The following is a 22,406-nucleotide window of genomic DNA, read 5'->3' on the forward strand; positions in this document are numbered from 1 at the left end:
TCCAATTAGGCAAGGCAAGTTTATTTGTATAGCACAATTCAACAACAAGGCGGTTCAAAGTGCTTTACAGACACATTAGAACAGTAAAAATAAAAATAATGATTTAATTTTTAAACAAAAAAGAAATAAGAACAATAGATAAATCAGTAGTTAAAATATGATTAAGTTTTGAAACTTAATCACTGTCACACAGCCGGGTGAGTGCCATATGAAATTACCTAAATGGAATCGCCCCTAATTCTGGCCCACATGATGCCCAAAGCACATAAATATAGAACAAAATAGTTTTCACCATGAACATTTTTACATTAAACAAATACTTCCCCACATTAAATGCTTAGCATGTTACAAATTTCTCTAACATCTGTGAAAACTTTGTGTTTTATATTATTATCTGTAACAAATAATACCATTATAAACTTAAGACTTCTTAGCTGGATGAGGGCACACATCACACCAGTGTATCTTGATAAGCTAATCTTCCCTCTTCAGCTATCATTGCGAAATCTACCAAAACAACAAGAAAAAAACATGTGCCCGTCTTTATGTGATGTTCCACAATTGAACAGATCGAACAGTCACTAACGTATTGGCACCACTGAAATACCACGAGTCAAATAAAACCAAAAAAGATGTCACATTATGCATTATTATATATACAAACAGAATAGCCCACACACACGGTAGCCTCAGAGGCTGCACATTAATCAGCCATTCACAAAGTGCTCTGTTGCTAAATTAAACATAAAGTCTTCTGCTCAGCACAGACGCAGGAAATCCTGAATATTGTGCCGATCAGTGATCGATTCTTTTGTTGCTGCTCAGGGCTTCTACCAGTTTGGCTTGCATGATCTCCTTTGTTGAGTACAAAGGCAGATCCAGCAACGAGTAGCACGTATATGTCTCAGGGTAGAACTTGTCGCTGGAGAGGTCTTCAACTTTTCGAACTTTGATCGTCATATTCATTTTGTTCAGGTTGAGAATAGGGAGCCGGTCAAATCCTGTCACAAACCCTGGTGGAGGAAAAAGGAGTCACCAGTAAGTTGAGGTCAGGCCTGTATAAATAATTTCACACTGATATAGATGCACATATAAAGGCATGAACCTTTTTTTGGTATATAAAGAATAGGCGTTGGGGAATGCCAGTCTTTGTTGTAAAGTCTCCATTTGAATATGTGCACATTTTATGGTAAATATTTACACACATTTGTACATTTCTATTGAGTAAAATGATAAAAACATGGTCTAAAGTTATATGAAAAAGAGAGTGTTCCCTCATTCAATTCTAAGGGGTTAGATATCAGAACATGACAAAAACAATCTGATCCTGACCACGTCTTAAAATGCTTTAAATACAAACAACTCATGACATATTATAGTCTTTATTTATTTAACAAAAACTAAGACAAAATGCAGAAACAGCATGTAAAAAAGTCCTGCTTCTATAGGATTAAGAAGGTAATTAGCTGCCAGGTGGTGCTAATCAAATACACATTATTATTTGATCATCTGCAAGCTGTCGTGGTTGTTGTCGGCTCCTCCCAGCTCAAACTAGCTTAAACCAATCAGTCAGGGCTACATGCCTTTCCACACAGGTTCATCTGCATTGGCTAAATACCAAAAATCCTCGCCTGAACGGCCTGATATGTCAAACTAATGGAAACAAGAAAAACTTAATAAAAGAAATCAAGATATTTGATGTAAGAAGGTCACAAATTTAGAAATATACCATACAAAGTGGAAGATCCAGTGTTTGTTTTCAATATTTCTGATATGCTCAGTGGAAACCATCAAGACTTAGGTGAATGTAGAATATAAAACAGTGCTTATAAATAGATTCTGGTCACGTTACTATAATTTTGCCAAAAAATCGGAAGTCTTGTCTGAGCAGTTTGCGGCATAATTTTTAATTAATGTGTTTAATATTAAATTTTACATTTAAATTTAAATTTTATATGTTGCAATACTCACAGAGGAAAGCTTTCTTCTGATTCTCAGTCAGTTCATCGAAAACCTCCCAAAACATCTGTATGTTGGGGTGGCTGACGTGATACTCGCCTTCATAAACTGTGTTCTAATCACCGGAAAAGAAGCTGGTATGAGTATCAGTGTTAACAGATTGTTTCTGTGACAGACAGCATCCAAAACAAATTCATGAAAACGTGTTTGGGTACCTGTTTCAGGTTTTCCCAGTCTTGAAAGTCTTTCCCCACCAGCGCCTCCTGCAGCTCTTTTGGCCTGAAAAGCCTCACCAAATCCCGGTCGCACACCTGGAAGAAGCCCCGCATGAACTCCCGAAACACAGTCTCGACTGATGTGTTGAAGGCGTGATTCACGTAGGCATCCACAAACTCCTTCCTGTTCAGCAGATAAAAGCAGTAACTCAGCATGCACACATGTCAAACTATTAACTGCTCTGTACAGCGAGTGGCTGAATTCATAGCTCTGACTCTTTTCTGTTAGAAACTCACTCATGGTGTACACCATGGTTCTATTCTGGACCTCTTTGTTTTTTGACTTCTATGTAACTGATAACAAGACATCCGCCTATATTAAACGAATGTTTCGTTTCTACGCAGATGATGCATAGTTATAACGAGCAGTTTGGTTACTAGATTGCTGTGAGGATTGATGACATATCATTTCCTGCCTAAGACGGATTAGTCTGTTAGAAAGCCTTGCAGAAGTTTTTGTGTGTGTTTATCTTGGAGTGATAAAGTTAAAGAATAATTAAATGAAAACATTGGTGACTGTCTTTAAGTTCAGTTGTTTCATTACAGGAAAAATGTCTGTGTACTTTTGACTTGGATTGACAAGTTTTTATTTATACGTTTTTCGACAAGTAGCAACCAACAATTTAGGTATTAATGAAGAATATTTTGATAGCACAACTTCGCTGTGATGAATCAGCAATCCTACGGTTAACCTGTTATGATCTGGAGTTGTAGGTCGACCCAAATGCAGACTGGTCACAGGCAAACCTAACTTTGAACCAAAAGGTCTTTATTAATCAACCCAAGGGCACAGTACAAACTGGAAATCCAAAACTAACAAACAATCCAAATGTACAAAAAACAAGCACAAAGAAGCAGTGCAACAGGAAAACCATGAGAGAAGAGACGACAACAAACTGGCAAATGATTGAGTGACAGCAGGTGAGGATTTAACAAGAGACCAATGTCAATTGGTACAAAGGGGCAAGACTAAGACAACCGAGGACGTCTAGGGGTGAAGACAAGAAGAGAGGGGAACTAAACTAAGCCAAAGACTGAAAACAAATAGATAAAAATAAAGCTAAAGCTAACGCTAACTACATGGCACGCAACCAAAACCAAAGCAACGATCACAATCAATCTCAGACAACTGAAGTGAACAAAAAATAACCCTAACTCTCAAGAAACCAGAAAGCAAAGAATAAACTAGGGCTGAACAATTATGGAAAATAATCTAATTGTGATTTTTCGCGCCAATATTGCGATTGCGATGCGATATGCGATTATTTTTTAAGGTCTTTGTCTTCTGTATTATTAAACAAAGACAAGCAATACATCATACAGTATGGCTAAAACTATATTACATTAATTTTAAACTGTTCTTTCCTGGAAGACAGACCTCTGTTATAATGACATGAGGTAATGCATGAATTGATGACTGACATTTTTATTTAACAAAACAGTATATTTGAACATACACAATAGTATATTTTGAGCTTACAAACATCTGAGCATAAAGTGTTGAAGAGGAACAAGGTATATAGCATATACTTTGTTGTCTACTGTAGTAGATCAACCCTCATCTTACTTTGAAGCTCCCAGCTCCCAGAAGTGACGTCGACGCAGCTTTAGCAGCAGAAAAGCTATCAGGCTTGTGTTGATAATAATAAACTCCTGGACTATGTACAAACTTCCAAATGCATCGTTTTGTGAGTACAGACCATATTTGTACTATTGTAGAAGTTTGGTGTCATGGCATGTGATTTTAGTGTGGTAATTTTGGAGATACTGCCAGGGTCCGTTAGCGCTTGTAGCCTACTAAGCTATTCGGGATAAGCTAACTCGGCTAAGCTAACTCGGCTGATGTTCGGCCAAGATCGGAAAAACTTCGGGTGGGCTACTTGGCTGGATGTCACGGTTCAAATGACCCGGTGAATCTACTCCGAACCATCACTTTAAAACCAAAATAGTCCCACACGACTGATGTGCAGTTCCTCTTTGAAACTAGCATCCCCGCAGGGTCTGGTTCTGTTGAGCCTGTGGCCATTGTGTAGGTTACAGCTTTGCTTGCGAGCAGGGCTGTAGTGGTCAAATTAGAGGTGGGTAAACTATGAATTTTTTGATCAGACAGACCGTGACGCGACGCGACGCGACGCAACGCAACGTGACGCGACACAGCACAAAGCAACACAAGGTGTCGCGAATCTGTATGGCTGCCCTGGCCATATTCCATGACGTTATCAGTTAAAGTCATATTAAATCAATGACAGTCAACAAATGTGTTTGTAGTTTGCAGTTTATTAAATTTCAAATTTCAACAGTAAAGAAAAGTATGTGTAGAGTAAGAACTATCTACAGTAGATATGGTGTGTGTGTGTGTGTGTGTGTGTGTGTGTGTGTGTGTGTGTGTGTGTGTGTGTGTGTTAGTATGCATGCTTTTTAAAGTAGTGCCCAGAGGGCCTCCTTGTCCGCTACGTCAGGTTCTGCCTTGCAGGGGCGTGTTCTGGGGTCCATGGCTCCCCTGTGCTTCACCAGCCAGGACTTCATTTCCAGGACACCAAATTTATTTTGGATTACAGTGAACCCTCGTTTTTCGCGGGGGTTACGTTCCAAAAAGAGCCCGTGATAGGCGAAATCCGTGAAGTAGAAACCTTTTTTTTTTTTTTACAATTATTATACAATGAAATACTGCATAATGCATTGAAACCAAAGAACAAAGCCTTTTTACAGGCCCAAGCATTTGTTTAACAAATAAAAGTACTGTATAAACGTTTTTTTTTTTTTTTTTTTTTTTACAAATAACTACTGTAGCCTACTGTAAAATAATCATTTTCATCATCAATACGAACTGAAGGCTTCAAATTGCGGAGATCAGCACTGCCCCACCGCGACCCGAGTCATTGGATTAGAACGGGAGAAAATGAAAAATGATTTTGAAAAAAAATACAAAGTACAGTGGGACAAATAGTGACTCACGTGTATTTCACTGCTCTTCTGACTGAGCCGCTGCATCCTGACTCGGCTCTGTAGCGTTTTTTTCTTCTAAAGCCTGCGGTGCAGGTGTGTTTTTTTCGAGAGAAGAATATCGGTAGTTGTTGTCGCTCTTTTTTCTTCTGGGCAAAAATATTTATATATACCGACATGCCACCATCGATTATGTTTGAGAACTGTAATGAACGTGTACGTGTACATATTAAACCACAACATTATTGACACACAGGTAGAGAAGAAGCGGAGAGACTGTTTAGCCAATCAGAATGCAGAACACAATGCACGATGCAAATCCGTGAAGCAGCGAGACCGTGAAAGGTGAACCGCGTTATAGCGAGGGTTCACTGTATTCCAACGGCAGATCACAAGGCGCAGGGAACTTTGACGTGCGTAATTGCCATTAGGAGCTGCGTAAACGCTATTAGGAGCTGCGTAAACGCTATTTAGAGGTGGGTAAACGCTATTTCCTAAATTCCAGAGGTGCGTAAACGGCGTTTACGTGCGTTTACCCTCCACTACAGCCCTGCTTGCGAGTCCTCTCCGGTAGACTGTTTCATAACTTTGCTCCCCGTGTCACGTGACCTGAGTGCAGCCTCTGTGGTTAGACAATCTCGTTTGATCATATCACATGTTTTACTCGCGCATGTCACGTGAACAGAGTATAATCGCAGCCTTTTTTTTTTTTTTTTAATAATCGCAGCCTTTGCGATTAGAAAATTGCACTTGGTCATATCGCGATATTATCGCAAATGCAAGATATCGTTCAGCCCTAGAATAAACTCGAATGTCAAAAACCCATAAACTAAAACCCTAATAACTTAAACATGAGTTTGTAAAAATTGGCTTTGTTCTTAGACATTAGGAATGAAATAGTCTCAGTACTTTTCCATGATGACCTAAAGTGATCCAGGAGTAGGAAGACAAAACAATTGGGAAAGCAAGGGCAGATTCACACAAACACATTGTTTTGGCTGATCCAGAGAATATGACGAAGGATGTTGAACCTACTCATGTCCAATCATACTCGGTCGAGAGTGAGTCCAACCTATGAGGCTATAAATATGAATCATAACCGGAAGTCGAGGCGCAGTCTGACAGACTTCCTGCGGGGATTCTTTCCCACTGAGCCCAGCGCTGATATGCTTTGACGTGTGACTACAAATAAAGACTTCATTTTCACTTGAATTACTCCGGTCCGTTCTTGAGCTTCCAATTAAAAGAACCGAATCTAACAAGTTGATAAAAAATAAATGATCACAAACCAATCATTTCTATGTGGATAAAAAGGTTTTCACTGTAAAAATTCTTGCCAAAGCCAACTGCTTATGTGGCGAATGATGAGGCAGCACTAGAAGCTGACTGACCAGTGGTGGGAAATGACACATCTACTACTAGCTCAGCTGTGCATTTGAACACTGAAGCTTGTACTCATACTACTAAAACCAAGAGCAACAACAAATTGGATAGGACTAAAAAGCCAGCTGAAGTTTGTATCTCTATCAAACCAGGGACCATTTCTTAAGAATTTGTCCTTATACCCACACAAAAGAATGAAACCGAAAATTTGGACGGTACTTACTTGTTGTGGCTCGTTACCGGCTTTTTAGGAGTTTGAGGATCAAGATCAACCTCGGTGCCATCCCAGGTGATCTTTAAGGAAAAGAAAAAGAAACTTATATCGCTGCTTTGGGATTGAGACTGAGACTGAGCTGCTGAACCTCTGCAAAACACCACCTCAAAATCCATCTCCAGGTCTTCTAAGACATCATCTGTGTAGTCATCCAGGATGCACTGAAGACTCCTTAAAGAAACCAAAACAAGGAGCGCAATGTTTACATGACTGTCAAAGAAATATGATTCAAAATCACAAAAGTCTTGAGCCACACGTCATTTCTTTATATTTTACTAGAAAATTAGAAACGTTTGTACAATTCTAAGCAGCTTGAAAGTGAATATCTGGTCTGAGCTCCTTTGTTCTCCAACACAGCCTGAACCCTCTCAGACGAGCTTTCTGTCCTTTCTTTAAGGAGTCTTCAGGAATAGTTCTCCAGGCTTCTTGAAGGACATCCCAAAGCTCTTCTTTGGATGTGGGCTGCCTTTTGTTCCGTTCTCTGCCAACATGATCCCACACTGCTTCAGTAATGTTGAGCTCCGGGCTCTGGGGAGGATTCATCCCTCCATCAGACCTGCTGCCACTGATTTTCAGCCCACTTCTTGTGTCCTTTGGCACAGCTCAGCCTTTTCTCCCTGTTTCCCTTCCTTAAGAACGGCTTCCTGACAGCCACCCTTCCATGGAGCCCATTTCTGATGAGGCTTGGGCCAACAGCAGATGGATCAGCTGAAGGTCCAGATGCATCTCTCAGCTCCTGTGTCAGGTCTTTCTTACACTTCTTCTTTTGTCCTCCACTTGTCCAGTTTCCTCAAATGTTTTAAGGACACACTGCACACCATGCTGAGATATGCCAAGTTTTCAGCTAACAGCTCTTTGGCTGTCACCTTGTTTTCGTGCAACCTTGTTGCTGCAAAAATACTATTTTCTTTGGTGTTTTTTATGGATGCAACCAAAGAAATGAGAACAAATTATGTGTCTTTGTGACAGGTTGCTAGTAACAAAGCCTTTTTATGCTTGAATGATTCATAGGTCAGTGTTACGTGGCTTGAAAATGAAAACACATTTCTCTGAAAATGAGTGAAAAGCAGCCAATGTCCAAAGAAAAACTTTGAAAGACCTTCAGAAAGCCTGGAGAACTAATGCTATAGCTATACTTTAAAAGATTAGAAGAAAGTCTGGCTGCTTGGAAGCAAAATATAAAGAAATGAGGGTGATTTATTTATGTAAAAATCTAAATCAGTGTGATTTAGATTAATTTTCACTTGCTTGCCAACGCTTGGGCTGAACTCCATCATGTCCTCCACTGAAGGCTTTACTCCGAGCAGTTTCTTGAACAGCACCAGTGGAAAGGGTAAGTGAACGATGACCTGGTTGTACAAAGCCAGTCCACACAGAACCCCAAACAGGTGGAACCGCCGAACCTCCTGTGGTACCTGATGGAAATGGCAGAGGCAACTAAAATCAGAAATCATTTATATAAGTTGTTTAGCTCTTCTTTATTATAGGGAATCCACTAAATGCCGTGAATTCAGGGTCTATACTGTGGTGATTTCATATAAAAATAAAGTCTTACTCTGGAGGGGAACCACGCCAGCGTTTCAGAATCGTTAAACACGAACATCCCAGATTGAGCCGACACCATCTCATGAAAGACTTCATAAAAAAAGTCCTTTATGTAGACGTTATCTTGTTCAGGGTTTTCATCAAAAAAGACCTACAACAACAAAAAAGGGCACAAGTATATGTTTTCTGCCAAAATCGTTGCTCCTACGTGCGTAGCTAAATAATGCAATGATTTTTAATATGACTTGTGTATTGCTCAGTTTTACGTCAAGTGGCCTCTTGTAGTCTTTATGATGAGTTGCAGCAAGTTGCTTAAAGGTGTCTTCCAAAAGTGATGCTCGCCTCAGGTCCAGCTCAAGGTTTGGAGAAACAGGGAAACTCAATCCAAGAACCAAAAACAAGAAGTTTTGTCCCTGCAGAGTAGACTGGATCTGGTTCAAAATGAAATTTCTCAAATTACTTTTGTAATTAAGTAACGCTTTACGCTTGGGATGCACCGATACGATACCAGTATCGATACCACGTGCGTGTAGTCGTACTCAGTATTCATTAAAGTGTTCCGATACTACAGAACCGATACCAGTGTGAGAGGAGCCTAATTTTCCTGCAATGTGTTTGTGAAAGTTAAAATGTTAAAACAATATGTTGCACTAAGAGTAGTTTTATATTACTAAGTTGTATTTGGGTTGAATATGCCTAAAGAAAAGAAAATCTGTTTAACTGTAAAAACTGTAATGGCCTTGATTAGTACTCATATCGGTACTCGGTATCGGCAAGTACTCAAAGGTTAGAACTTGTACTCTGGTTTAAAAAAAAATGTGGCATCGGTGCATCCCTACTTTATGTCATTGTGCATGTTTTGAGCATTATTTAGTGTCTAATAAGGCTGCAGTTACCTTGGTGTATTCAGCGTTCATGTAAAAAACTTGGATCTTTGCTTGCAGATCCATCACGATTGGAAAGTTACAGAGAACGAGTGGCTCAGCATCTACAAACTGAAAGGATGAAAAACACTCGGTTATAACAAACAACAGACACTATAAAACGTATTAACTAATAATAATAATAATATTTTACGGTGCGTGTGAGATTTGATAAGACTTGATATTAAATGAAAAACTACAGAAACAAAGATGGACAGGAAAGCGGAAAGGTTATTCTGTCTTTCATTCACCATGCGTTGTGATCGTAGATACCGAAGTTCCACGTCTTCAAGAAGAAAGTTTATATCGAGCAACAAATGAAAACCGCTCTCTGGAAGCTTCCGAGACTCTGCAACCCGGCTGTTAACCTGTAAAGAAGACATTTATTAGGCCTTGATTATCATTCCTGGGGGGAAAAACAGACAAAGAGGTTAATTTTTTAAAAACAGTGACTTGGATGAAGGGTTTTAATGGTTTTTACACTGACATTGTGCATATACTGAAGGACTTGAAGCAGACTTCTGACTCCCGAGTTGCGCCGAACAGGCCTGGACGACATGATCACTGAGAGGGCCTTCTTCCACACCTTCACAAATCTGAGCATGGTGGAGGGCGACAGTGAGGACCACCAGTCCCCTTAAGGAGACAACATGAACAATTGTGAACATAAATGTCCCTTTAACGATGCCTTGTTATTCTAATTTAACAAGAGCTATTTCATGACAGTACCTATGACCTGGAGGCTCTTAGCAGGCAAGTGTGTTACGGCAGCAGCGACCGCCTCAGCGAGCTTCGTGTTCTGTTGCCGTGTGTGCTTCTGGATCACGTGCAGAAGCTCATTCAGAAGCACGTAGATCCTCAAACCCTCCACTCCCACTGGATTCGTATCAAGAAGAGGGAGCAAGTGGAAAATTGCAGCCTCAACCTATGAGTTTGGAAAGGATTGTGAGCAAACAGCAGCTTCAGGTGTGGAGCGTAAGTGTCTAAGCCTCCAAAATATGTCCATGATGTATTCCATCCCTCACGCACCGGACTTCCACACGTCAATCTTATGTCTCCCTGTTCATTCTCTATGGCAGTACATGTGTCATTCCTTTCTTGACCACTGGCAGGTTTTGGCGCTGTTGCGCAGCCTTTTTCATAGTACTGCACTAATCTCAAGGGAAATAATACTTTATGTCTTCAGATGACTTTTTAAAAAAAAAGATTTTTATTAAAACATACATTGTAAAATGTTTGAATGCATTGTGTTGTTAAATAAGATGAGTAATAGTAAATTAGACTCTTGCAATATGTAGGCCTATTGATTTATTTACTAACAATGTGAAAGAAGATGTGTAATTTTCCATTGTCAAAACAAAATGTGTAAGCCTACCTGTTGGAATGCAAAATAAGTTCTGTAATAGGCGATTTATGGCTAAACAATTCTAACCCATGGTTTTATATGGCATTAAAATGTTCTTAATTGTTGTTCACGCCTGGAAGTCTTTTTTATGTCAAATAGAAATGTGTGAGTTCACAAATATTGGAATACAATATGATTTTTAAAAATGCTCAAACAGGCTTTTATCTAACATTGTTAATTTAGCTGTGCATATGACACCTGAAAGTATTTTATCTACACTCTTCACTTTTAAATGAATGAATTAATGATTATTTTATATTTGTTTTTGTTTTTTTAATGATTTTATTGCCTTCTTGTGATTTTATGGAGCTGTAAAGCACTTTGAATTACCTTGTGTACGAATTGTGCTCTACAAATAAAATTGCCTTGCTTTAATGTTATTATTCTTATTTTGTGATTTCAGCTATTTCCATTTAAGACTATGCTATTTCGTTTTAACATGATAGTAGCCTCACATAAATTATAACAATAGCCTACATTTAATGGGCAAAAATTCAGCTAAGATAGATCTGCTGTATACAGTGGGCATATTTACTGTAATTTACATGGAAAATCTGTAAGTTTCATTTAGTTACACACCTCCTCCCAAACCTTGTCGTTCTTCACCAGTTTCTTGAAAGAGAGTCGTGCCATTTTCAAGTTCAGGCCGTGGTACTTTGGTGATGTTTGGAGATGTTTACCACTGCGAAGAAGACAAAGAGGCTAAGTCCTCATAAAGCTTTTATAGTTCAGATAGTTGGGGTTTAGTTGAACGTGTTGAAAAAACAGACCAAAAAATATGATCCTGTTTGTTCGGCTAAATCAAGCCTTTATCTTCCAGGGAGATTTCCTACCTGGTGGCTGACAGAGAACTACATCTACTGGGGACCAAACTCAGCAGAGATGGAGTCATGATTCTGGTCGTCACATTGTTAATTAAACTTTTATATCATAGTGATGAGTGAAATGAAAAAAACTCTGTGTTTACCTTTGCTCAAGGAAGCTGTTATTCAGACAGGATGCAGACGAAAATGTTCTCCAGATGTCTCTGTAGAGAGGAAGCACTTTAGTACATTTCACTAAGAATTAAAGCTTTCAATCCAAATGAGAAATTTAAGGAATAAGATCCGTAATTATTTGGCTATTTAACATTGTTCTGCTGCATAATACTGACTGTTTGATCTTTTTCCATGACTTTGAATTACATTCAGAAGTCCATTTATCGATCATGCCTTCAAGACAGCGCAGATTTATGTCGCTGTCAGCGTTTGAATCCCTGTGAACCTCCTGTGAATTAAAAGCAAGCCGAGGTGATTTTCATGACATTAAACCTCAGCCCATCCTGGTCTCTTCTGCATGTGTGTGAGTGATGGTACCTCAGCAGAAGAGCACGTTGCAAATGAACAGTTTTCCCCTGCGAAGATGGTTGTAATTTTAGGATCACCGGTGTCTGAAATGCAGAAATAAAGTTGAATATCTTCCATTTATTACACCCTCGTGAGTTAAGCCATTTATACCACAGACATAGTTACCCTGAGGCAGTTGAACAGGTAGCGGCACAGACGGATGACTCTGCTCTTCACGACCCAGCTGCCCTTGCTCTCGACTACCAAAGGAGTAGACCCTCTTCACGTCTGTCAACGCTAACGTGTGATGCCTGAGTAGAAAATATACTGAGACCTTTTCTTTTCATCATAGCCATAAACACACTTTGACAGACTCCTTTTTATTGTTCTCATAGAAACAGCTTAAGGCTACCTTTACACGGAAACGATCTGAAACCAAAACGCAAAAGTGGCGTTTTGTTTTCACTTTTAAATCTGCGTTTAGACGAGCGTTTTAGGGTGAAAATCTGCGTGCATACGGAAACGCAAAAGTGTGTGAAGTTTCATATTTATCGATGCAGTAAACACACCAGATGGCTAGGTGGCAACACTACCAAGACCAAGTCTTTCTACTTCTATGTGACGAGAAACGCAGTTTTGCGTTTTTCATCCTTTACACGGTGGCGCGACAGTGGAGAGTTTTCAAGAATTCCACTGTGGAGGGCGGTTTCACCTTTTTGCGTTTTCATGCCCCCAAAACGCCGTTACCATCTAAACGATATAGTGCATCCGCAAAAAGGTTTTGCGTTTTTAACCCGTTTTCGTTTCCGTGTAAAGTGCCCCCAAGATATCTTTGAGTATTTAGTAAAGTTAAAGTCTCCTTAGTCGTATAATAGTGAAGTATTTTATAAAGAACATTTTAAAACCACTACCAAACGCTTTGTCAGAAACAGAAATGTATGACAAAGATGTGCCTGATATTACTACAGTCTCAGATCTTCTTCCAGGGAGAAGCTTTTCCTGTAATAATAGGGAGTCATAGCCATCTTCAAATTAAAATTTCATTGTTTTGCTTTCATACAGAACGCTTAAGTTAAAAAAGACAATTCAAAATCCTTTTTGTTTGCCCTACAACTTTAGCTAATGTTGCAGCAAAACAATGAACAGAACCTCTGATGCAGACTATAAACTATAAACTAGTTCAAATCTATAGTGTTTATGCATATGTCTCTCTGGGAGACTTGGCAAACTGATCGCACTCTGCATGTAAAAAAGAAATGAGTGAAAAAAAATAAACATAATAGAACTGGTGCATTATAAAGAGAGCTGTGAAGTACCTCCCACATGCAATCATGCTGACTTTTGCCCCCCAGAGCTCTGCAACAAGCCGAGGTCGAAGTTCATTCCGTAACGAGTTGTGTCCAAGCTGTCCGTACTGTCCAGAGCCGAAGGTAAACACTACGCCATCCTGAGCGAGCAACAGCACAAAACAGTTAAACGTCCCACAGAAAGTGCAACGATTCCAGTCTAAATTCATGTTAAAATGTTAAAATTCATGTTAAAATGACTAAAAAGACTTTTCAGCCTCTTTCAGTTCAGTGTTTTTGTTCTTTATTCAATTCAATTAGGTTCAAATCCCAACAAATGTCGTCTCAGGGCACTTCAGAGATACAGTCGAAAGGAAACCCCTCTTTGATTCAATGCCCCGTCCTGAACATGCAGAAGGTGACGGTGCAAAGAAAAAAAACTCCATTTAACAGGAAGAAACTTCCAGCAGAACCACAACCACAAAGAGCAACTATCAGCCTCAGGACTGAGAGGGCAGGGCTGACATTTGACTAGCAACAGCTAGCAAACAGTTTAAATGATCCAACAGAGATTAGCCAAAGTTCTCAACTATTTGGAACATTAAACTCGAAGATAATTCCCAAAAGAGCTGGTGGAGAATACCGAAGCCCTTAAGTGATGATATTCTTTAATTTTGTGCTCAAAGTGTGTTCTCCAACCTGAATAATTTTGTATTTTCTTTGCTTTTATTTTCAGTCGTTAAAATTAACATTTAAATATACAAAAAGACTGAAAATGTCACTTATTAAATAGTTATAAGAGAAGATCCGACCAATCACAGGAGATAATTTCATGCTGGCCAATACCTGTTAAGTATACGCGAACACGTTACAGTTCAACGGTTGTTCACATAAAATCATGACCAAAAAACAAGAAAAAATCTTGAAAAATATATCCTATATTGTAGGCTACAGCTAAATAAATGTATCGTTATGTGCTGATTTCAGACTATTTTGAAAGGCAAGGAAGAGAAATTAAAAAAGCATTAATATGTGGACTGAAACCCATGAAAATAGCTTGTTATAAACAAGAAAACAGCAGAGGCCATGTGATGGCTGTCAAGTAATTCGATACAGAGAATGCAAAAGGTCTGAGCATGAAGCAATTATAGAAATATTATATTAAATATAAAAATATTGGTCAGTTCTTGATGTTGGCACTACTGAGAGAGCTTTTGTTGACCAACCTTGGTCAAAATGGCGGTGTGGTCCTTCCCACAGGAAATGTAAGAAGTTTTCTTCAGGTTCAAACTTTGGATCGAGGTTGGTGTTTGTCTGTCTGCCGAAAAAGATTCACGATGTTGTTCAGGTTAATATGTAAATAAAAAAGCACATTTCTTCTGGTACTGTACATAAAATAAAAATTACATCAATGTTACGGTGAATCAAAAATAAAAAAAAATAAAAAAAACACCTTTAGCGTCTCCCAGTCCGAGCTGTCCAAAGTCGTTTTTGCCCCAGCCGAACACACCTCCAGACACAGAGAGGGCGAAGCTCTGCTCTCCTCCTGCCGCGATCCGAACCACGGGGATGGCTGACAGAGATCGGAGGTGTTGGGGTGAACTGGCTCCAGAATTTTTCTTCCCCACACCCAGCTGGCCTCTGGAGTTCAGGCCCCATGTGTACACCTGACCATCTGTGGTGGGAATCACAGCACCTGAGTTCAGTGCAAACCTGTCTCCACACAGCAGCAGTTTCATGGTTTCATAACACGAAACTGCTGCTGGCTTTGGGTCAGTGTTGCCCTTCTGGGTTTCAAGTGTGCGAGCACTGCTTACATGCAGATGGCAGATTGCACCAGCATCCTGCTTCATAAATGATTATCAATGTGAAGAATAAAAAGCTCTGGAGACCTCTCCTTTGTCTATGCATGTCTCACAAGTACTGTATGGTGTTTCTTCTTATGAGCCTCCTAACTGGAACACATAAGAGGGAGCACATTACTCCCATTTTAGCCTCCCTCCACTGGCTGCCTGTGCATTTTAGAGTCCATTTTAAGATTCTTTTATTTGTTTTTAAATCTTTAAGTGTTAAAGCTGCCGTCGGCAACTTTTTTTTAGTCATATTAGCTTGAACTGTCATGGGATTCTGAAAGGAGAATATTAAATAGGCTGTTTAGGAAAAATCCCAAATTCTGTAGCTCCCTCTAAAGCCTGTAATCGTGCTTGCAAAAATCGAGCGCTCCCGGCTGTTTTTAACCAATCACGTTAGGTTTATTATTGATCTATTATCTGAGCAGAACAGTCACCAACCAATTCTTCCATGCTGAGCGTGAGTCTGCCCCCAGCTTGTGTGCGCGCACACTGGTGTGAACTCACGTTCACAACCTGGTCCACAGAGGGGGAGGGACCTGAAAGTTGTATCAGTTCGAATTTTCCAACTTTAGACTCGGAATTTTGAAAACCTGCCGACGGCACCTTTAAGGATTGTTTCAAATCACGTACAGATATACAAAAACAAGGACATTTCCCATTTAAAATGCAGAAAAAAAATCAACAATAACATCAATTTTGTTTGTACAAGGACAAAAATGTGCTTTTATCCCACCAAAAATGACATTATATTTCTCATACAGCATGTTACTGCACACATTACTGCACCTTTGCTGAGGGCAACTGAATGCTGGCTCCCACAAGCAACCTGAGAAACTGGTGTGTTAGAAAAAGCCTCCAGCAACCTGCGAGAGCAGCAAAGAGAAGCAAGTCAAGATCTTACCAACTGTGGGGTAAACAGAAACCAACTGTTGTGTTTCCTCACCTGGGTGTGTAGGGAGTCTGAGTTGTGTCCACACAGAGAACTGAGCCTCTCTCGGACAGGAGCGTCACCACGTCATCACCACAGCTCACAGCCTCAATCTTCTCCTTACATTTCACAAACTCTGCAAACACACAGGAGCTCTTACAGTAGTGTGGCATACAGAGCCATCAGTGGGTTGATATACCTACGTGATTGTTATTGATGTTTAATTTGATTTCCCATTTAGGACAGCTCATGTTCAGAGTGTGGTGAAAATAGTCACAATAGAGTGTTTTCTGATAAGGTAGGAGACTGGTTATGGAGTGTAAAATATTGTGTTACCGATCAGTATGCAGTGTCTAATCCCGACTAGCAGAGAGCTCGTTCGCTACACTGTGTGTGCAGGGACAAATGAAGTCTCGCGGGAATACGTTCCGAGAACGAGAACACAGTAAATAATATTACATACTTTTGCTCTTTGCAGGTAAGAAGGGAGAGTTAGAAGGGTGTAATTGATGGGTGAATATGTTATATGGTACTTTATAATCCCGGTTGGACTTAATTTGATTTTGTTTATGAACGTTACTTGTTCAGCGAACGTAACGTACTGAAAATGGCTAGCCAGTAGTTAGCATTGGTCGCCTAGCAACCTCGAGCGCGTGAAGCTGGAGAGTAGTAGGAATAAATAACTTAAAATAGATACATGATTGATTTGGTTAATGTTGAGAGTGGATAAATGTATGAATGCATGTGACTGTATTTGTTCAGGGGGAGACGTTGTTTCACCAAATATGGCATGGGGTCACGTGTGACTGATGACGTCACCACTACCTGTATAAGAGAGATGTTCTCTCTCATCTTTTTCTCTCTGTACCTGGTTAACAGTATGTGCACGTTACAATAAATAATGCCACGAGCTTGATGGCTAAAGAGACAAACGTCTGTTCATCATTAGAACTATTATTCCGCTGTACAGGCAGGCAAAAGGAATAAGCCTACCTGCTAACAGTTAATATGACAATGTTTGGAAGACATGATTTGCTGACTGTGTATTTCAGAAACAAGTTGATATTGAATGTACTTGATGAAACTGTTTTTTTGAGTAGCGATGCAACATACATAATTATTTGTTCTGATGTTGGTGCAGATGTTATTTTTCTGTGTTAAATTATCATATACGTTCCGAGAACGATGAAAGATGCTGTGTGTGGCGAACTGTAATAAACAATATTACATACTTTTGCTCTTTGCAGAACAAAATAAAATACAACAAATTAAACGTGTACCACGCTACAGTGCCACCACCACAGTAGCTGTCAGTTACATCAAATAAAAGTGACACTCACTCTGTTTTCCTCTCACTCTTCCTCCGTCTCTGCTCTCATTGGTGCGCATGATGAACGCGTTCCCATTACTTTTGACAAAAGCCAGCACATTGCGACCTGCTGACAGATCTGTGACGTGATATCCTAAATTCAAGCGATAGACCCCATCACCCGTTGCGGCGTCGGTGGTGTTGCAGTCGCCTTTCACCCAAAACCCACGCTGACAGTCCTCTCCCCACGCAAACATGTCGCATCAGAGCCTCCTGACGAGCGGCAGCTGATCTTTATAGCGCGGCTGCAGCCGCCAAGTCAGAAACGAAACTTAACCGCGAAACAAAAGTTACATTTGTTCCTGAACAGCTGGCTTGTTTTTCTTTCAGGGGAAGGGAAATGAAAGTGAAACGACAACAGACCGGGTTTTTAGTCAGATCACAGAAATGTGATGCATGATCAAATTAAATGATCATTTCTACAGTTTTGGTTCATCAGCAGAGGATGACGTCAATGTCAAAGTCAAATTTATTTGTACAGCACATTTCATTGTCAAAACAATTCAAAGTGCTTTACATAAAAGCATTGCAGCAGAGAGTGTAAGAAGCATTAAGAATACATAAAGGAATATAAAGAGAAACAAATAAAATAATTAAAAATAAAAACAAGCAACAGTCATAGTTGCATAGACACATGAGAAAAGAAATGTTTTTAACCTGGATTTAAAAATGTCTACATTTGGTGAAAGTTTAATCTCCACTGGCAGTTTGTTCCACTTGTTTGCAGCATAACAGCTAAAGGAGGGCAGGAGAGGAAGATGGGGTTTTATTATTTTGAGTTGATTAAACTAAAAGTACCGGAACACTGAAGAAAGACAACGTTTTTGGCATGTAGAAAATACATAGCGAAGGTTGCAACAGTAGGAAGGATTCAGGGCTTTCTATACATTGAAAGTGTTCACATTGAAAAGGGCACGTTTAGTTTGCATAATGCAGGAAAATGAAGCCGTGATGAGGCTTGTTGCAAATGGCCTGTGGATTTATTTGGGTTTGACTACTTCTTTTTTTGCTCTGTCTTTTAAACCCATTTGTCGTGCTTTGGTTACTGTTGCTTCCTGTTTTACTTTGTGGTTCTTGCTGCCTCTGTTAATTGAAGTGAGCTTTGCTTCCTGCCACAGCAGGTTCTTTGTCTGATAGCCACACCGGCTCTGCATTAAGTTGTTATCTCCCTCATTTCACATAGTCCCTTGTTTCCTTTCTTCAGCTTCAGATGCTTATCTGTAACAGTGTTGGTTTGCCACTGTTGGTTTCTCACCTTGTCAGTCATTCAGATTTTCCATCTCTGCTTAGTTCTGCTGGGGTTTTGGAACCCTTTTCTTTGTCTTATTAATAAAACTTTTACAGTTCTGTCATTTGTTTCCCCCCTGCCTGCTTCGAACTGCATTTGGGCCCAACTTAATCAGACAAAAATATTTAATTCTCATATAAAATTGACTGAATTATATGTGTAACAGTACAGTTTGAATACCGCATACGTACTGGCTTCCCCCCATGGTCCATGAACATGCATCTAAGCTTAATTAGTTATTCTTTGCCGTGGTTATAAACGTGAATGGTTACTTGTCTCTGTGTTGGGACTGTGGTGCTTGTGAACGGTTTCCTGATGTAGCAGGTGTAAAAAATAAATGGATGGTTTAAAAATGGCTAACAATGTTGAGTCATTCCTCCTCCAAAAGGGTCCAGCTCAAACAAATTTAGAAGTGGTGACAGAGGTTGACCACTAGGTGGAGACAGAGTCACTGGAATGGTGGCCAGGGAGACACAACTCACTTTGAAAACGTTGATTGGCCTTGAACTTTCAGTAACTTGCAGAGGAATTTCTATTTTTACAAAGTGACTTCTCTGTGTAAGTGACGTCTAATAACGCTGACTGTAACATGAAACTTTTACATAAAAAAAAAAGATAAATCTTGCTGTTCAGCTTGACCCAGAAACAACATTTTAGTCGCAGCATATGCCAGTCCTCATTGGAAGTGCAGTGTTTGTGAAAATCCTCCTTCCAAATGAGCTTTTAGCTAAAGTATCAGGCATTCTGACCTAAAATGGAACATAGGTATTCACTGAGAAACAGATCTTATCGCATCAGTGTCACGAGAGGGCTTGTTCTTAACCTGAGAAAACAAACAAAAGACACAGAGATTAAGAGTGTGACCTGGTCGTCCTTAGAAGCTCACCGTTGCTCTCTGCTCTTCTTCTCACTGCAAAGAAACAAATCAGCACGAGAGGGATTTGGAGAAGTCCCAAAGAGCGGCTGGTGTGTAGGTGTGTGTTTAAAGTGTGTCAGAGAGTCTGAATCTGTCCTGGCCTCTCTGACCTCTGCAGCACATCAGCCCAGCTGCACGGGTAACCCCCAAAGCTGCAGACCATCTCTCTTCTTCTTTCTGTCTCTGTTTGTTTTCTTCTGTCAGGACTACTCTGAAATAATGGGGTCGTAGTTAGTCTGGGCACAGCTTTTGTACTGTACACACACCACTGGTGGGTTGGACAGAATGGTTCCAGTAGTTGTAATAGTTAGATTATCGTGTCCTACTGTCTGTCTATCTTTTTATCTGCTCTGTTTTATATTTGCTGTTGTGCTTGACTGTAAGTATTTGTTTATAATACCAAGAAGTTAGTATTATTACAGTTAATTTGTTCTATTGTACTCATATTACCTCTTTCATTTGAACAATATATGAAAAATATGTTATTTGAAGGGTTAAAGGTGTATTAATAATTCTGAAAATAGATTATAAATCAACTAAATGAGGGAAAATGTCCATTTCACCGCGACAATTTCCCCTGAAGGTTGCTTTAAATGAACCGTAAGTGTAAAAAAAATACTGAAACAAACAACAAGCAGAGATGCAAATGGAGAAAAAAGTGAATTTTAAAGTAGGAATAAACACAAACACTTTTTTTTAAAGTATTAAACTTTCTACTCAAAGACTTGTTGATGTTTTCATTTTGCTTTACAACCATGACTTTATCGGTTATTTTCCTCGGTGGTTGGTAGGCTTCTGTTTTTTTCTTGTAGGAGCTGTTGTGGCTCTGAGAATGTATGCATGATATTGATTTTACTTTTAATGTTGAAAAGGAGCTTTCTGAAGTTTTGAATAAGACAAAACCCGAGTTACAGTACACCTGAGCCATGAAGCAACCATTCATGGCATGAAGACCTATTTCCAGAAGAGAAGATTGGGTACAAAATGCACTGGTTTGCACAGGGCATAAAATACCTCATTCTCTTTTAACTCACCAATTCTAATGTTAGAAGTTAAATGTTTTTTCATTCTTGTTTGATGTAGACTTCCAGCTTCTAAATAGTTAATTTCATTATGCTTCAAATCTCAGTTTAACACCTGGATTCTTTTACTGTGGACCCAAGTGTTATAATATGTGCAGAATGTGGTCTGTCTTGTTGAAATAAGCAAGATTCTTCCTGAAAAACACACACATCTGGATGGCAGACATATACAGGTTCTGGTATATATATATATATATATATATATCTTCCCAACCCAGTCTCCCAGCAAAATGGAAAATTTGTCACAAAAACTCAATCGCTTGCTACATGTCCCCAAACACAATTGTTTTCTGCTTTTTTTGTTCTACTGGACACAAAAAATAGCTCCACAGAGGAACACAATGTCACTGCATTTTGTGAAATAGTCACTAAATGAATGTTGCATCGCATTTAAGTCGTAACAAAGTTCACATTTGGAGTTCTAAAGGGTTGGGGGATGGAGCCGCGTGCACGAAAACTCTCATCTCAGCATCTGACGTCTTGAAATAACTTCACCTTGAAACGTGGTTTCAGGATTCAGTCGCTGTTTCATTGCTGTTTTGTACATTACAAACTACTTGATGAAGGTTAGCTGTTAAGAACCACAGGCTGAAGGTTGGGAAAATAAAATGGTTTCTTTGGAAGTAGACACGCGTTTCATCTATATAACCTTCTCCTGAGTTACTGGCTGCCATGGTTACCTCCTTGGCTGACCCACAAGATGTCCTACTGACAGGTGAAATGTACAAAATTGGTGATCATCAGCGATTACAAAGTTTTCTGCTTTGTGACGATGTCATGTCTTTTGAGCGGGCAGATCTTTCAGCATTAATGATGCAGATGTGAAAGCTGCCAATGAAAAGCATGGACACAGCATCCATAACTTCTGCCTGAAAGTGTTGTGTGCTTTTTATTGATGGTGAAACAGGTCATGCTTTAGGAAACGACTAAAATGAGGGTGTTGCGTGTCTGGCAGTACCCCTCGCTCATGACGTCTGACTTAAAAAAAACAAAGATGGTGAAGGATAACACGCTAAACTTGAAGCCAGTGGGTGATGTCAACATGTCTACATCCATCTCGAAACAAATGATGACTGTTGGTGGGAAATCTAAAGGACCGAACCATGAAACTGAAGGACTGAGGGTTGCAGACTGAGTTTACGTGTCAGTTCAAGTATTTTGTGAGCAAACCCTGCCGTATAGCCTTTGTGTAGCAAATGAAAGGAAATGACTGAATCAGGGGTTAGAAGAATATTCCCACACAGCCACAAAGAATGAAAACACCTGTGTGGACACACATTATCCATTTAATGTCCTCTCTAAGTTAAAAACAATTAACCATCCATCCATCCATCATCTGCCGCTTCTCCGGGGGTCGGGTCGCCCAGGAGGCATCCTAACCAGATGCCCGAGCCACCTCACCTGGCTCCTCTCGATCTGCTCGGAGCCCCTCCCGGATGACCGAGCGTCTCACCCTAAACTATTTTATTGTTCCTATATTTTAACATGCTAAAAGTATCAAAATGTACTTAAAAAAAGTAATAACACCACAGCAGACTCTTACAGTCTGTGATAAAATGTAATAACGTTATGATAAAAAGTATATATTCGTAGCTTTACAGTGTAAAGGAGGATTTGCACTACCATTATTTAGATTTAACATATTTCCCATC

At 39.7% G+C, this 22,406-nt stretch overlaps 1 protein-coding gene across 1 annotated transcript; it reads right to left on the minus strand.

Moving 5' to 3' along the window:
- Nucleotides 1–17,710, minus strand: LOC142384388 (putative E3 ubiquitin-protein ligase HERC4). Its single transcript, XM_075470593.1, has 23 exons — nucleotides 17,440–17,710; nucleotides 16,115–16,235; nucleotides 15,958–16,034; nucleotides 14,772–14,993; nucleotides 14,545–14,636; nucleotides 13,349–13,479; nucleotides 12,219–12,343; nucleotides 12,063–12,136; nucleotides 11,861–11,973; nucleotides 11,675–11,734; nucleotides 11,287–11,389; nucleotides 10,032–10,227; nucleotides 9,790–9,938; nucleotides 9,554–9,670; nucleotides 9,276–9,374; nucleotides 8,646–8,810; nucleotides 8,390–8,530; nucleotides 8,083–8,249; nucleotides 6,939–7,005; nucleotides 6,784–6,854; nucleotides 2,175–2,358; nucleotides 1,972–2,074; nucleotides 1–1,013 (listed from the first exon to the last, which is right to left on the minus strand). Exons 1-23 carry the CDS (start codon nucleotides 17,663–17,665, stop codon nucleotides 796–798), a joined length of 3,021 nt encoding a protein of 1,006 aa, XP_075326708.1. The 5' UTR covers nucleotides 17,666–17,710; the 3' UTR covers nucleotides 1–795.
- Nucleotides 17,711–22,406: the final 4,696 nt, after the last annotated feature.

This window comes from Odontesthes bonariensis, chromosome 7 (genome assembly GCF_027942865.1).
Source record: "Odontesthes bonariensis isolate fOdoBon6 chromosome 7, fOdoBon6.hap1, whole genome shotgun sequence".
NCBI classification, from domain to species: Eukaryota; Metazoa; Chordata; class Actinopteri; order Atheriniformes; family Atherinopsidae; genus Odontesthes; species Odontesthes bonariensis.

Coding starts and splice junctions, on each gene's coding strand:
- LOC142384388 (XM_075470593.1), bottom strand. CDS start 17,665: ATGTTTGCGTGGGGAGAGGACTGTCAGCGTGGGTTTTGGGTGAAAGGC. Junction 14,637..14,771: donor CGGACTGGGAGACGCTAAAG/GTGTTTTTTTTA, acceptor CTTTTTCGGCAG/ACAGACAAACACCAACCTCG. Junction 12,137..12,218: donor ACCTGTTCAACTGCCTCAGG/GTAACTATGTCT, acceptor TCTGCATTTCAG/ACACCGGTGATCCTAAAATT.